Source organism: Rhinolophus sinicus, linkage group LG10 (genome assembly GCF_036562045.2).
Source record: "Rhinolophus sinicus isolate RSC01 linkage group LG10, ASM3656204v1, whole genome shotgun sequence".
Taxonomy (NCBI): Eukaryota; Metazoa; Chordata; class Mammalia; order Chiroptera; family Rhinolophidae; genus Rhinolophus; species Rhinolophus sinicus.
Genome location: NC_133759.1, coordinates 76,194,882 through 76,211,539, shown reverse-complemented (window position 1 = coordinate 76,211,539; position 16,658 = coordinate 76,194,882). Strand labels below are relative to the sequence as shown.

The 16,658-nt window shown below is 45.0% G+C and overlaps 1 protein-coding gene across 2 annotated transcripts in view; it reads left to right on the top strand.

The window, feature by feature from the left end:
- The window catches only part of FSTL4 (follistatin like 4), a 365,366-nt gene extending 361,991 nt beyond the window's left edge, over positions 1–3,375 (top strand). Inside the window, exon 16 of one of the 2 annotated variants that reach the window (XM_074313508.1) lies at positions 32–3,375. In XM_074313508.1, the coding sequence (XP_074169609.1) occupies positions 32–734 (703 nt within the window). In that variant the 3' untranslated portion in view covers positions 735–3,375. The remainder of the gene's footprint in view (positions 1–31) is intronic. The other variant, XM_074313507.1, reaches the window with a different exon arrangement.
- Positions 3,376–16,658: the final 13,283 nt, after the last annotated feature.

Sequence of the window (16,658 nt, the reverse complement as noted above, 5' to 3'; positions counted from 1 at the left end):
ACCTCCGTTCTTCCCCTTCTTCCCCTCCCAGGTTCGGCTTCGTCTTCAACAAGTCTGTTCCCGCGGTTCACAAAGTCGACCTGGAAACACTGATGCTCCTCAAGACCATCGGCCTGCGGAGGCACGGCTGCCTGCCCCAGGCCATGGCCCACACGCACCTGGGCGGCTACTTCTTCGTCCAGTGCCGACAGGACGGGGCCTCTCCCGCGGCTCCACAGCTGCTAATCGACAGTGTCACGGACTCCGTGGTCGGCCCCAACAGCGATGTGACGGGCACCCCACACACGTCCCCGGACGGGCGCTTCGTGGTCAGCGCATCCGCCGCCAGCCGCCAGCTGTATGTGCAGGAGGTCACGCTGCGCGGGGAGATGCGGACCCTGTACCACCGGCGAGTAAGCCAGGGCATCTCAGACGTGGCCTTCCAGCGCTCCTTCACCCAAAGCAACCAGTACTACGTGTACGCCACGCTGGAGGCCCAGCCGGCGCTGCTCTTCCTGGAGCTGTCCACGGGGAAGATGGGCGTGCTGCAGGACCTCAAGGGGCCGCCCACGGGCCCCGCGCGGCCCTGGGGAGGCCCCCGCAGGATCGTGAGGGACAGCGGGCTGTTTGGACAGTACCTCCTCACCCCAGCCCAAGAGTCACTGTTTCTCATCAACGGGCGACAAAACGCACTGCGGTGTGAGGTGTCCGGCATCAAGGGGGGGACCACAGTGGTGTGGGTGGGCGAGGTATGAAGGAGGCCGGCACAGAGCCCGGGCCACAGAGCCCCCACTTCATCCTGTCACCGCAGCCCCAAGCAGGCGCTTTGTACATTTTTACAGACAAAAGCAAAAACCTGTACTCGCTTTGTGGTTCAACACTGGTCTCCTTGCAAGTTTCCTAATCTAAGGTATGCGCTGCTAAACCAGACTGGGGTTGTTTTCGTTAGGAAGTATGAGGTATGCCTTGAGCTACGATGAGAACCCATGCTGCTGTGTAAAGGAGTCATTTCTGTGCCCAGCTACACACCATGTTACCTGGGGACGCCGTGGGACGGAGAGCTCGTGCTTTCCAGGCAGACACTTCCGTCGGTTGCCTTCACGTACTCATTCTCCTTTACCGCCAGATCCAGCCAGATTTCACCCTGATGGAGTGGCCTGAAACCAGGCCTGGAGACTCGGGCCCACCAGGAGCAGGGGCTTCCCCTCCTGGCACAAGAGCCACATCTGTCCTCGCTCTGCACCTTTTTTCTCCTTTGCAGCTGCTTCTTGCTTTTCTTTCCATTTGACTTGTTGTAAGCCTGAGAGAGAGCCAACAAGACTATTGCATCTTGGGGGAATGGGGAAATCACTCACTTTATTTTGGAAATTTTGATTAAAAACTAATTTTTTATAATCTCAAATGCTAGTAAGCAGAAAGACACTCTCCGAGGTTCAGCTCTCTTCTTCCCTGCCTTAGGCCAAGGCTCTGAGAGTCACCACCCCACATCCCACAGCCAGAAAGAACAAGGGTCATCAGAGAATAACAGTCCTCCATACCACTGATACCCCTAAGCACAGATCAGGCCACCCCATTGGTAAAGACTCCATTCTGGGTTGGGACCCCAAGAGACCACAACAAACCCTGCGTGCCTGCTTTTCACCACCAAAGGGGGATATTTAGTAGCCAGATTCAGGGCAGTCTGAGCTGGCCTGGCAAGGTGTGAGTAGCCTGCAGAATAGTGACCTCCAGGCTCAATGCAGGAACCCCCAGAACACAAGTGGGGTCCAGGCGGCTTCCTTAGGTGATCCCCTTTAAAAACTAGTTTCTTTTCTGCCTGTGGCCCTTGCACTCAGCTCTCGTGCCCCCAGCCTCTGCATCATCACAGAACAGTCAGTACAGTTAAGTGTTTGCAGTAAATGTTTCGTCTTACACACAGGCCTCTCTTTTCCCCTTCATATGCACTTTAAAACGCAGAATCCGAAGGATGCAGCTGGTTATTATCCTGCTGAATTATTCCCAAATGTCTCAGTCTGTGGTGGGCTCTCAGAAGTATAACCCAACCAGCCTGTAAAGACTTCCTGTGTCCGAGAATCTCAGGAAGGAAGAGGCTCCCTTGGGCTCTCAGAACACCCCTTTCATTCTCATTCACATCAGTGGCCAAATCACTCTGGTATGCTTTCTGGCTTGAATGCCATCTGGTGTTGGCAGAGGTGGTCCCATCACAGATACCGTAGCTAGGTTAGGCCTTTCACCTGCCAACACGGTCATGATTTTCCTGTGCTGCTGAGGAATGGGCCCCTTTCAGGGAAAGGAAGACACAGACCCTGCTCACTCTACATACACACAGCTCCCTTTCACTCCCACCTGACTGCCCAACCCGCCTGCCCCCCCCCATACACACACACACACACACACACACACACACCGTTCCCTGAGGTCAGCCAGTCTTCTCATCTGTCTCGGGTGTCTTAGTCCACCAAACGCCGGTTCCCTACAACTCCCACAAGTGTGCCTAGATGTGTACATTCACACGTTAGGTTTTTTAAAAGGTTAAATATGTAGATATAGATTGAAGAAACTGACTTCAAAAGCCTAATATTCAGTTTCACAATAGCTAGGATGGATGGTTAACACATCTCACCCTTTCTTTTTATTCCTGCCTCAATCTCTTGACACATTTACTTCCAAACTCCCACTTTTATCACTGAAATTTTCCAACTTTCATGAACTTCACCCTTTGGAAAAATCATCTAAATTGTGGCAGCCCCTGACAGAAAAAGTCTCTGAACCCAACTGAGGAAGAGCCTGCCGACGGCCAGACCCAAACGTTGGTCCCTCTGGTTGCAGGATTCCTAAGTAAAAGACTAATCTCATCCCAATTGGCCTTTCAAACTGGGAGTGACTTCTGTGGCATCTGCTCCTTTCCCACAACTCCCTCCATTTCTAAGTGCACCTGAAAAGTATATCTGCCTCTCACTGTGCTCGCTGTGCAGTCACGAGAGACAGCCAGCTTTGTACTCGCTGCCCTCATGCCAGACACTATTGAATCGGAGCAGAGAATCACAGACCTGAAATTATGAAATTTTCAAAATCACAAGGGCCAGAGGGTCAGTGTTTTTTCAGCACTACAACCAACAGAACGCCTTGCGTGGGAGGCAGGGGAAAGGCTGGCCCCAAAAGAGGCTCACGGAACACAGTTTGAAAGCTGCTGGGGTAAGAAGTCATCACGACAGGTGGGCTTTGAAGCAAACCCAGCCAGTAATCCTAAAGGACACAAAAGATCAGCTAATTACCACTATTTCCCATTAAAGAGGTATTCCTTTCACCAAAAGAATCACCAAAAAAGCCGCTTACATAATGAACAATTTCAACATTATTGAATTTTGAAATAAAATGCATTTCACAAAAATTCAACACCGACTTTATTTTTCCAGAATAACAAGCACACAGTCTACACCTGTGTTGACATTAAGGCTTTGAAATGAAGGCCCTCATTCTCCTGCCCAAGTGAGCAGAGCCCCGCAGGGAGGTTTTGTGTCCAAAAGCCCATCTGCCCACAGACTGGTCGTGGAAGAGGGATGTGTCTGTTTCTATGCCATTGCATGGACTTTCTGCATAAGCAGGCCTGCGCATAAACCACACCCAAGGTGGCAAATGCCAGCCCCAGCAACCCTGACCCAGCGAGCCCTGCCTGGGGCTGGCCCAGGCTTCTTTCTTAAATTTCCAAGTCATTCTAGGGTCCTACTACTACCCCCAAACCCCCGAAAGTAGCCAGAAGAGCTCTTTAAAGTCTTGGCTGGAGCCAGCCACTACTACCTACTAAGCTTCAGGTACCTTGATCGAGAGAGAGTGTCACCAGACACAGAAGCTTAGTCCCTGCCATTCCCACCCCCAACCTGGCTCCCTCCCCACCTGCCTGCTCCTCGGTGCAGAAAAGGACACCTGGCTCCAGGTAGGTGCCCTAGAGGACAGCTTTCAACTCCAGATAAAGCCGAGAACCACTCGCTGCCCTAGAATGGTAACTGCTGAGTCTTCATGCAAGAAAGCAGCCTCCAGTCCACTTTGCGCAGCCACAACTTCCTGTTTCCTGTTGACCAATAACTTGTGAACTAAAGGCCATTTCAAAACTGAGATGTGAAACAAATTCATTCTGGATATATTTTTCTACAAGGGGCTTAAAAAGCAATCGACTGATTTTTCAAAATGTGTTCCCTTCGAATAGCACGGACGCTGCACCAGCTTCCTCCAAACCCCACAGCTCGCTCTCTCCTTCCTCCTCTGCAGAAGCAAGCCTCCAGGAGAGTTACCGCTCCCACCTCCCTTCTACGCATCTGCCAATCTACCTCACATCCTCCTCCCCGCACCCAGCACTGGAGCGCTGCCCCCATGCCAGGGGGCCAGACAGGTGACGCAGGATAGTGACAATGCTGACATGAAGTCTTTTGTCATCCTCCCCTACCCAGGACCCCAGATCTCACTCCAAGTGCAGTCAGAACTCGTGGGACACAGCCCCTTGCTGCCCAGAATCACACACCCCAAACCTTTGCTTGCTTGCAGCCCTTCAGAGTTAGGTGACCAAGACTACAGAGAACTCAGAACCGTCAGGGAAGTCGGCTATTATCAGACAGAAACTGTAGGAGAGGAACAGAGACCACGACATCAGAGCCAAGCCTTGTCCCTTAGAGGGCCTGAGCTACAGCTCTGTGCGTTCCACTTTATTCTCTGCCTTTCCCTCCCCATGCCTTGGGCCTCCTGCTCTTACAGTTCAAATGGCAACCAACCTTACCACCACACCAGCCCCCAGTGGCCTTTGCCCATGCTGCTTCCTTGCATTGGGGTACAAGTGACAAGTCACGCATGGGGCTAGATGCTGTTTGCTCCCAGACTGGCACACAGGCGAAGCAATTTTGTTCAGGAAAGTCACTAGCTGCCTTGGTTTCTCTGCAAAATCATGGAGATCACAGGACAGACAGCGACGCTTAAAAGATTCAAAGAGAAAACATGTAGTACCTATCCTCACAGTGTGACTGCAGGACCCCAAATACCTGGCGGAATGCAACCCACTTCCTGCTTTGGTCTACACCAGATTACCTGCCCAGTTACGTGAGGATGTGAGCACCTCCTCTGGGCCTGCAGGCTTTAGCCACCAGCCAGCCAGCAGGCAGTGGGAGCCCAGCAAGCACTGCCTCATGCCTCCTTTGGAACTCTGGGCAGCAAGTAGGAATTTAACCAAACACAACGTGTGAAGTTATGGAAAATATGGAGAGAATGGGGATTGAGTTTCAAGATTCACAGTGAGGCTTCTTTAGCCAGCACCAGAGTGTTGAGTGTTTTTTTGTTTTTTGACAAAGCCACAATTTACACACTCCCCTTTCCAAGCTCACTTTGACTAACATGGGACCATCCTTTTCCCCTGTGGCCATGCCCTAGAGGGCTCTAGAGGACTTAGCCTGCACTCCACAAAGCAATAACTGTTGACTGGCCCTTACCCCAAGCCTGGTGACATGTGACTCTCCACATGTCACCATGGCAGAATAGGAGAATACTGCCTTCTGGGGGCATCCTCTTCAAGATCAGAGCTTCATTTCTGAGGAAGGGCAACCAGTACTGGCTGGTTACGGGGCCCAAGAGCTCTCAAATGAGAACATTTTTTAAAATCTAAACCTTCATCCACAGCCCAGCATGCCATCTGCCATAGGTTTAAGAGTTCTCGGTCCCTTGCTACTTCAGCTGCTTCAGATAGGTGAGGGACAACAGGTTTGCAGGCTACCCCCCCCAGCCCCCCCAGACCCACAGCACACCCTTCTGTGGAGCCCCCTTGGCCAACACCCTCACTGCCTGGCTCCTGTGGCTGGCCAGCCCCCAACCCCTACCTGGCCTGGCCCCGTCACACCTGCCTCCCCCAAACTGCTCGTGCTTTCTGAAGGCCCTGTGAGGTGATCTAAAAGCAGAACTGGGCATGGAGTTTTGCTGGAGTGGTCACACACTGTTTCCTGCTGTAGTGTAGCTGAATGACCCTCAAGATAAGACATCACACACGCACCCTTTGTCCTGTTAGGATTCTCATCCTTCCGCACCTCAGAAAACTTTCAGATCTCTTATGTCAAGGCAGGTTACATTACTTTGAGCAGTTGTGTAGACTCCAAAATATATTTTCTGTAATCACCAGTATTTCTCAAAAGGCCTCCTGTAATTACTATACATGTGAATTTTTCCTTATTTATAAAATATATATAAATTATTTTTAATACATCAACTTTAGTAGAAATTTGTACCAACACAGTAACTGTATGTAGCATTTGAAATAAGTTTGTGTTTACTTTGACATATTACACAGTATTGAACACGCCGTGTGTTTGCAGTACCACTTGATATAAAGTCGATTCACAAATGATCATCCAGTATTGTCATTGTAAATGCTCTTTTTTCTGAGGATTTTACAATAAAACTTGAGAAAAGTTACCTTTTCTGGTGCCAGTCCATTGGCAGTTGTTTAAGTGAGAATTGGGTGGAGCAGGACCCCTCAGCTTCCTTCTCCACCTTCTCCATCGCCTGTATAGGTTTATGACGGTCACAGTGAAATGGCCCCTGCTCCAGCCTGGTCCAAAGGCACCTGACCCCAGAAGTCTCTTCCCCATGTTGAAGTTTTAGCTCCCAAAATGCACAACCAACATCTGGTTCAAAACTTCTTATCACCTGCCCTGGCAAGCCCTTAAAATTCTCTACAGTCCCCAGACTCTAATTCATTCTTGCATCCAGTCCCTCTTGGTTCTCACTGGGGCAGACTTTCCAGTAAGGATGTATTAAGTGCTCAGTAATCACCAGGCTACCAATGTAAGCGCCTACTGTGCGCCCGCACTGTGATAGGTCCCGGGGACAGAGGGCTGGACGAAGTAGACTTAGTCCCCGCCCTCAGTGAGCTTCAAGTCCACTACGCCATGACTGTTAGTACAGGGTCTCCAGAGAAACAGAACCAATAGGGTGTGTGTGTGTGTGTGTGTGTGTGTGTGTGTGTGTGTGTAGAGGGGGTGTGGGAAGTGGGAAATTTATTTTAAGGAACTGGCTCAGGAAACTGGCAAGTCCAAAATCTGCAGAGTAGGTTGGCAGCTGAAAACCCAGGAAAGAGTTGCAGTTCAAACCCAAAGGCAGTTGTTGGCTGAATTCCCCCTTCTTCAGGGGAGCTCAGTCTTTTTCTCTCAAGGCCTTCTACCTTCCACTGATGAGATGAGGCCCACCCACACTGTGGAGGGTAATCTTCACTCAAAATCTACTGATTTAAATGTTAATCTCATTAACAAAAAATACTTTCACAGGTGCATCTTGAATAGTGTTTGACTAAATATCTATCTGGGTACCATGGCCTAGCCAAGTTGACACATGAGATTAACTATTGCAATGACATAAACAAGATGTTGCACCCCCTCTTTCCTGGGGGAGTAACCTGCTATGTGCCAGGAACTGTGATAAGCACTTATTAAGTGCCTGTTTTAAACCTCATGACACCACCACAAGGAAGATATTATTATTTCAATTTTATAGAAGAGGAAACTGAGGCTCTGAGCAACAGAGCCAGGATTGAAATTCAAGTCTATATGGACAAAGCCCATGCTCTTAACCCACTACACCAGCTGCCTGCAATACCCACCTCAACAAAAATTCTGAGCCACGGCAGCTCCAGCCTCCCTTCCTTGCAGACCTCCTGGGTGGCACAGGCCATGTATGGTAGGGGCTGTGCTCTGCTCTAACTTCTGTCTCAAGATAACCAAATGCCCAGACTAGTCCTCAAGATTTGGTGTCTGGCCAGTGCCCTCAGGTCAAGAGGAAATGTGTCTGATTAGAACCCAAAAGCTCTTGGTAGAAAGCCGACGCAGGAATCCATGTTCTCCTGCCACCAAGCTGCTCACGGCACACACTCTGGGTATCTCCGTTCAGCCCCAGGGCACCAGGTATTGGGGAGGGGATAAGGGGTCAGCAAAAGTGCCCCCCGCCATAAGACTTGCCCCAACCAGGTGGCAGAAGCTTCTATTCTATCTGATGTTCCATCCATTCCTTCCTAACGAGGCCTCTCAGAGAGAGGCAAAGTACTAGCGCCCAGCCCCGACATGCCCAGGTCTGGGAGATCTAGGAGAAGGCCAGATTCCTCAGCTCTGTCCACAGCCAGACACCTTCACAGCCTTCTCAATGCACCTACTCCCTTGTTCAACCATCATTTTCCAAAAATCATCTCTGTGCCCAGGTCCTGCCCACATGGAGCCCACAATCTGCAGGAGTCAAAGGACCCCAGAAAAACCACTGGTCCACAGGCACACCGAGGGGACATGCAGGGGGCTTGGTCAGGAAAGGCTTTCTGGATAAAGTGAAGTGGAAGTCAGTGGAAGGCCCAACTGAAGACAGTGGGAGTGAGAGCCTGCCTGCCGACAGGAACAGCAAAAGCGAAGGCTGATCTGAGAGAGAACAGCAAGGATGTTGGCGCCAACACGACAGCTGTGTGAGGGGAGGTCACTACACAGAGCCAGGCCCTGTGTAGGTGGAGGGGCTGTGTGGTGAGGCACCGCGTTGTTATGGAGACAGAGAGCATCCTTTGCGCTCCGGGGAGCATCTTCCCCGTGAGGACACTGGGGGCTTAGAGTGTCTAGGTTAAGTGGAGGAAGGAAAGAGAGATGCCACCAAGAACAGTGACTTGGTTCACTCAGCGGCATCTAGGACCCAGATGCCTCAAAGCTCAGGCACCAAGCTACTCACAGCCTGGGATCACTCTGCTCAAGGGGAGCCTGTCTTCAGGGTGCCAGGAAGTCTGTCAGAAAAAAGACAGAAAGCAGATGTCCGTAGGGGAGGCAGGCAGGTGGCCATGGCACAGATACTTTCCTATGAGCACGGAGCCCTGGGACACTGAGGACCAGAGGAGCTTCCATCAGGGGCTGCAGGGCAGGAGCCAGGTAGGAGGGGGGTACCCAAACAAGCTGGGACCACACAGGGCAGGGAGCGGGGACATCGCCAGACAAGGACAGAGAATAGGGTGTCAGGAGGGAGGGGAACATCCACACAGAAGTGAGGGACCTGAGAAATAGGGGGTACACAGACATGAGGGGGGCTGAGAAGACTAAGACAGATCTAGGATCCAAACACCCCGATCTGCAGGGGCTGGTAGGCCATGAAGGAAGATTGGAGGGTGGCTGGCAGATGGTCTCGGAGCCACAATTCTCTATTAACCAGGCCAGCTATGTCTGAATATAAAATTAATATTAAAGTGTTAAATATTAAATGTTATTTATGTAATAAATAATACATTATATTTAAGTCTAAATGGGTACTATCATCTTTATGTGCACAAAGAAAATTAGTTTGTTTCCTCAGCTTACTCCTCCAAGGCCATTGGCCATCAGAGTTCATTCATTCTGAGCCCGAGTTTCTTGCTAAAGTGAAATCCAGTTACCAGACCTTTGATATTGGTCAGCAGCGACCAGCAGAACTGCCAGGCAGTGTCCTGAGCAGCCCAGGAAGAAGGGATGGGAAGTGACAACCTATAAGGCCCACACTGTATGCGATAACAGAATTCACCCCCAGGCAGACTAGCAACAGGAGACTTTCAGCATTCCCGGGGCACAAGAGAGAATACGACTCACAGAGATCCTGGGGAAACTCCAAAAGGAGCCCTGTACTCACACTGATGAGACTTTCTGAAAACCCCAGGGCCACATGGATCCACACTTGCTGACGTACTGCTAGGTACCCAGTATTATTGCTCCAGGACATAAGAGAATTCGTGGTATAGATCCTCATTTTTGTAAAAGAATCCTAGGGGGGAAATAGATTCAAATGTTAACCACTGAACGCTGGGATTTAGAAGCAGATCTGGTTTTCTTCTATATGTTTATTCATATTTTCTAACATTCCTACAGTAAGCTGTATACATCCCTTTTGTATTAAGAAATCTGCCATTGACACCCCCTCATGAGTCGCACAGGTATGGGGCAGAGAGCGCTGGTTTCCCATCCACTCTTGCTCCCTTTGGGGCAGGCAAGGCCAAGGACTCGTGTTTTGGCTGGGGCACTCTGAGGGGAGATGCTCATCTCCCAGGCGTAGGCCATGATGACAGAGCTAAACCTGCCTAATCTTTCCCACGCCACTGAAGGAAGAGAAACAAAAGACATGAGGGCCCATGGAAAGACAATGGAATCATTCCTACCATGCAGCCCGGAATTCTCCCGTGGGCCACCACCAGATAAATGCCTCATCGATTCCCACCTCAGAAACAACAGTCACATTTCCTCCCTGAGCATATGGCAGATTAGATTACTCAGAACAATTCTATCATTAAAAATACTAGGTAATTTTTTTTTCCAAAACAAGAGCACCTTCTTATATATCAAGGAGGTGAGGCATGAGGAAATAAGTGAGAACCCAGAGATGGGAGCAGGACCATAAGGCTGCCATTTTCCTGGGGCCCCTTGTCTATCCAGGCAAACTTTGGCTTTCATTTCAACAACTTCACAGGGAAATAGGCAGGATCTATTCAAGATGGAACTCTGACAGGACCTCATCTCCACAGAAGGCTGGAGTCTCAAAGGGTTACACCCTCAGACTAAGGGTCAATTAGAAGTCACCTAGTTTATCCCCACCCAGTCCCAGGGAATCTCAAGGGAATTTGCCTTAGTGCTGAAGAGAGCACGGGGAAAGCTTCCTGAAAGGTCGCCATCACCTCTGCAGATCAAACTCAAATCACCGACAAGCTGTCAAAAACCTTAAGCCTGGAATTTAGTTTGAAGATGTGTCAGTAATATATACACTCATAAAATGGTAACATAATCACAGAAAGAAAATAATAATTTCAATGGACTTTGGGACATAGTAGTTTGTTCATCCTTAGTAGGTCATACTGAGAGCTAAAAGAACTAGAAAATTAAACTTCACTCAGTGTTTTATTGCTAATAGTATTATTATAAGATACATATAATCTGTTATATATACTATAATAATGATACAGTATTATTAATATTTGTATTGTTATTTTTAAGCAATCTTATGTATTTAGCAGGATAAAACAAATAAGAAATTGTATCAATTAGGAGAGGCAATTTTGCTTCAATAACTATCAACTTCAGACCCTCAGTGTCATGAAACTACAAAGATTTATTTCTAGCACACAAACTACAGGTCATCAGGTGGCCATCTTCATTATAGTTTCTCAAGGACCCAGGCTGATCAAAACTCCATCTCTGTACATTTCCACAATTGTTGAGGATGGGGAAAGAGAATTTATGCCAGAATGAGCAGTGAAGCAATCTAGTCTGGAAGTGAGAAAATGCTATTTCTCTTCACAACTCATTAGCCAGAACTATGTCATGTGGGCAAATCCAACCATGGGAGGGCTAGGAAGTTCAGTCCTTCACATGCCCAGGTAGAGCTGAAAACAGAATATCAGTGAGTGACATTAAAGAGTGCCACAGGATTTACGTGAACACACATGAAACAAGATACAAGTATACGCTCAAAAAATAGTTAATTAAAAACCCTATAATTTAAATACAGATTGGAAATATCAATATAAATGTATGTTTATGTCTCCACTATTCAAACACTCACTCAGAGTCCAAAAAGACAAATTACGAAAGCTCACTGAAGAAGAAAGAAATAACCTGTATAGCTCTACATCTATCAGATAAAACTAATTCATAATTGGAAACCTTCCCACAAAGAAAACTCTAGGCCAGGTGGTTTCACTAGTGCATTCTGCCAAATAGTTAAGAAAAAATTCTTCCAGAAAAATAGAAGAGGAGGGAACTTTCCAACTCATTCTATGAGGCAAGCAATTACCTAGCTACCACAATCAAACAAAAAACTTACAAGGAAAAGTAAGACACAGACCAGTATCTCTCAAAAACAAGAACATAGATACAAATTTCCTTAACAACAGTTTAACAATTCCAATCCAACAATATATAAATAGAATGACTACTACATCATGACCAAGTAGGATTTATCCCAAATGTAAGATTGGCTTAACATCTGAAAAATCAATGTAATTTAACATATGACCAGAGTAAAAACCAATGTCAATAGAAGCAGAAAAGGAATTTGATAAAATTCCACACCCACTCATGATGAAAGAAGGGAAAAAAAAACAGGAAAAAAAAAACAACCTCTCAGCAAAGCAGGAACGGAAAAGAGCTCCCTCAGCCTGGTAAGGGGCACCTACAAAAAACATACAGCTAATATCTGATTTACTGGTGAAAGACTGAATGCCTTTTGTGATAGTGAATTTTATGTGTCAATGGTCATAGGCCACAGTACCCACTCAAACATTATTCTAGATGTTTCTATAAAGGTATTTTTTTAAGAGATTAACATTTCAATGAGTAGACTTTGAGTGAAGCAGATTACCCTCCATAGAATGGGTGGGCCTCATCCAATCAGTTGAAGGCCTGAATAGAAAAAGACTGACCTCCTGGGAAGAAGAGGGAATTCTGCCAGCAAATTGCCTTTGGTCTCAAGCTGCAGCAGAAACTCTTCCCTGGGTCTCCAGCCTACTCTGCAGATTTTGGGCTTGCCAGCCTCCACAACTGCATGAGCCAATTCCTTTAGACAGACAGGCAAACAGATAAACACAAACACACACGCGCGCGCGCACACACACATACACACACACAAAACTACCCACATTCATACATACATTCTATTTATTCTGTTTCACTGGAGAGCCCTGACTAATACACCTTCCCTTAAGACCAGTATGCCAGTCATCGACTTATTATTTCTCAACTCCAAACTCACCCTTCTTTCCCTGCATTGTGATACTGGAGCTGAACTCTGTAAAGCTTTCTTCTGTGCCAGCTGGCTCAATATAATGCTTCATCTATAGAGGGCTCTGGGGTTCACTATGAGTCACTAGTGGCCAGAGGCACTTTCATTAAGCTGAGGAGCCAGAGGATTAGGGTGTGGAAGACGTGTGGGTGCTGACCTCAGTGGCCCTCACACAATCCCAGCTGCACTTTCAGGGACACCCCAGGACATGTCCTCCTCACCGGGAATGCACTTGTGTGGCAGTCTGGCCGGGAGCCCTCAGATCACACTCTGACAGGCTGAGGTCCAGCAACACCCTCAGGCAACTGTCTCCCCCTCTGACAAACCAACTATGTCTCGCTGTCTCTGGCAAGTTTCTTCAGCACTGTCAGACTAGGTGTCCCTCTAGGATCCATGCCCTCCGTGAAGTGGCTCAAATCTCAGCCTTCATGGAGGGTTGGGCATGCCCTCTGAAGTCCTTAGGTCCTTCACTAACCACTCTTCTTCTGCATACGAGTATTGGCAACTTTTTTGCACTTGGTACTTTTGGATCCCATAGACTCCTCTTAAACTTCTTTTAGTAGTTAACCACCTGATACTAGTTATGAATTCTTTCTATAAATTTCTGCTATTTGAATTGTTATAGATTCAGTCTCCAGATTGGACCCTGACTGATATAAAGTGGGAATGAGGCAACATAAATGGGAATGCGCTCACCACTGATTTCTGACAAAGGTGCAAAAGCAATTCTATGGAGGAATGACAGCCTTTTCAACAAAGGGTGCTAGAGCAATCGGACATCCAGAGGCAAAAAATAAAGAACCTTAGCCTACATCTCACATCTTATGGAGAAATTAACTCAAAATAGATCATGGACTTAAATGTAAAAGATAAAACTATAAAATGTTTAGGAAAAAAATAGTAGACGATTTTCAGGACGTAGGGCCAGGCAAAGAATTCGAGTTCTTAGGTTTGACACCAAAAGTGTGAACCATGAAGGGAAATTTGATAAATTGGAGTTCATCAAAATTGAAAACGTTTGCTCTGTAATAGATCCTTGAAAAGAATGAAAAGACGAGCTATAGACTAAAAGAAAATATTTGCAAATCACCTATCCAACAAAGGACTAGTATCTAGAAGATATAAAGAACACTCTAAATCATCAATAAAATAGCAAGTGATCCAATTAAAAAATGGGCAAAGGGCATGAATTCTAAAATTCTAAAAAAAATATTTCACTAAATAAGCCCATGAAAAGATGTCCAACATCATTAGCAATCAGGAAAATGCAAATTGAAACCACAATGAAATTACTATGAAATATTACTAAACACCTATCAGAATTGCTAAAATACTACTCTGCTAAGATTTAAAAAAAAAAAAAAAATAGTGACAACACCAAATGCTGCTGAGGATGCCGAAAAACTAGATCACTTACATTACAGATGGGAATGTAAAATGGTGTAGCAACTCTGGAAAATAGTTGAGCGTTTTTGTTTTTCTTAAATCAGCATTCAACTATCACATGACCCAATAATTACACTCCTGGGGATTTATTTCACAGAAATGAAAGCTTATCTTCACACAAAAACCTGTATACAAATGTTCGTAGCAGCTTTATTCATAACTTCCCCAAACCAGAAATAGATGTTCTTCGATGGGTAACTTTGCAAAGTAGAAATACGAAGAAACTCTTAATTATTAGAAAGGAAAATCTACAGCAAATATTCTTCATGGTAAAACATTAAAAATGCTCCCTTTCAAAGAGAGAGCAACACAAATATCCCACTATTACCACTTCAATGCAGCCCAAAGCAAGGTGAGGGATAAACCGATACTCAAATAAATTCAAGACATTCAAAGGGATGCATCCTTAAGGGAAGAGGGTTCTAGAGAAAAGTTTACCCGTTAGCTCAGATAAACCAGGAAAAATATCTGACTCTGTATCTGAATAGGAGAAAAAGCCTCCCTTAGAAATTCATAACCAAGGACTTACTGCATATGTAGATTTAGAGTTCAAATTTATACTATCTTGGTGGCTCAGGAACCCCCAAAGTGAGAACTAGGCATAGAAATTGGTGCTGGACCAGTCAACTGGAGAGACATAAAATCAAAGTGGAATTAAAATGCTGAACAATAATTATACACAAGATAAGAGAGGAGTAATCAAAGTTAAAGTAAGCTAAAGCTCTTTTGTTGTTGAGGAGGAGGAAAGAGATTCTTTGGCTTTGAAACTGAATGTAAGATTTCCGAACCAATAGATGGAAAGGGAATTAATACACTCAAAAAATAATAAACCGCTAAAAGCAATCCAATAGAAGGCAAAAAAAAAAAAAAGAAAAGAAAAGAAAGAAAAACAAGTAGCAAAGAAATCACATGATAAATAGAAATAACAAAATAAGACACTAGACATAAATCCCAATGACAGTAATCACAACGGAAAAAGCTTACCAGTTAAAAAACAGAGATTGTTAGAATAAATTTTAGAAATGTAATTTTGCTCTATGTTGTTTGTAAGAGAAACTTGGAAGACATGAGCATACATACAGATAAAAATAATGGATTGGAAAACCCAAATGTCCATCAGTGGATGAATGGGTAAACATTATAACGCTAAATCCACACAATGGAATATTATTCAGCCATGAAAAGGAATGAAGTACTGACACATGCTATATAACCCAGATGAACCGTGAAAACATTATGCTAAGTGAAAGAAGCCAATGCAAAAGTCCATATATATGATTCTATTTATACGAAATGCCCAGAATAAGAAAATTCATAGAGTCAGAAAGTAGATTTGCCAGGTGCTAGGGAAGAGGAAATGGATAGTGACAGCATATAGGTACAGTGCTTCTTTGGGGATAGATGAAAATGTTCTGGAATTAGACAGTGGTGATGGCTGCACAACTGTTTGAATATACTATAAATCACTAAACTGTACACTGTAAAAGGATGGAATTTATGGTATGTGAGTTATATTGCAATAAAAAATACATAAAGTAGAAAATGTTAAACAATGGATTAGAAATACAAGCCAAATATAAAAATATTTTTTAAAAAACTGTTCTGGTCATATTAATACTTGACAATAGACTTCAAGGCAAACAGCAGGGATAGAGAGAGTCACTACATGATAAAAGTGGCCATTCACCAGGCAGAGTAAACAATTCTAAAATCAAAGCCATGAAATGTATACAACAAGTTAGATAGTGCTACAAAGAGGAACTGACAAATCTAGCATCATGTCAGGAGACTTTAGCATAGCTCTTTCGATAATTGTCTTAGTAAATAAAATTGGTAAAGATGTAGATTTGAAACACTCAGTAAATAATCTTAATCCATAGATGCATATAGAACCCTGCAATTAGAGACAACACAGCTTTTCAAACTCACATGAAACTATAATAAAAACTAACCATGTATTAGATACAATGCCAAAAGAAAAATATTCAACACCAGAGAACCAAAATTATAAAACATGTCTCTGACCACAGTGCAATAAAACAGAAATCGATAACAAAAAATATAACTAAAGGGTCTCCATACAATTGGAGACTTAAATGTGTAATTGTAAATAATTCATAGGTCAAAAAAGAAATCATAATGGGAATTAGAAAATATTTCAAATTAAGTTCTTAGAAATACATCTATATATGTCTTTGATATATATTAGAGATACATGTCAGAACTTGTATGATGTACCTAAAGCAACAGAGAGAGGGAAATCTGTACATTAGAAAAAAATGCCTACATTAAAAAAAGAATAAAAAGATAACATCAGAGATCTTCAACGCAAGAAATTAAAAAAGAACAGAGTGAAACCCAAAGAAAATAGAAAGCAAAACATAGGGTAAAAGCAGAATTTTTTTTAAATAGAAAACAAACAATATAAAGGATTAATAAAACCAAAATTT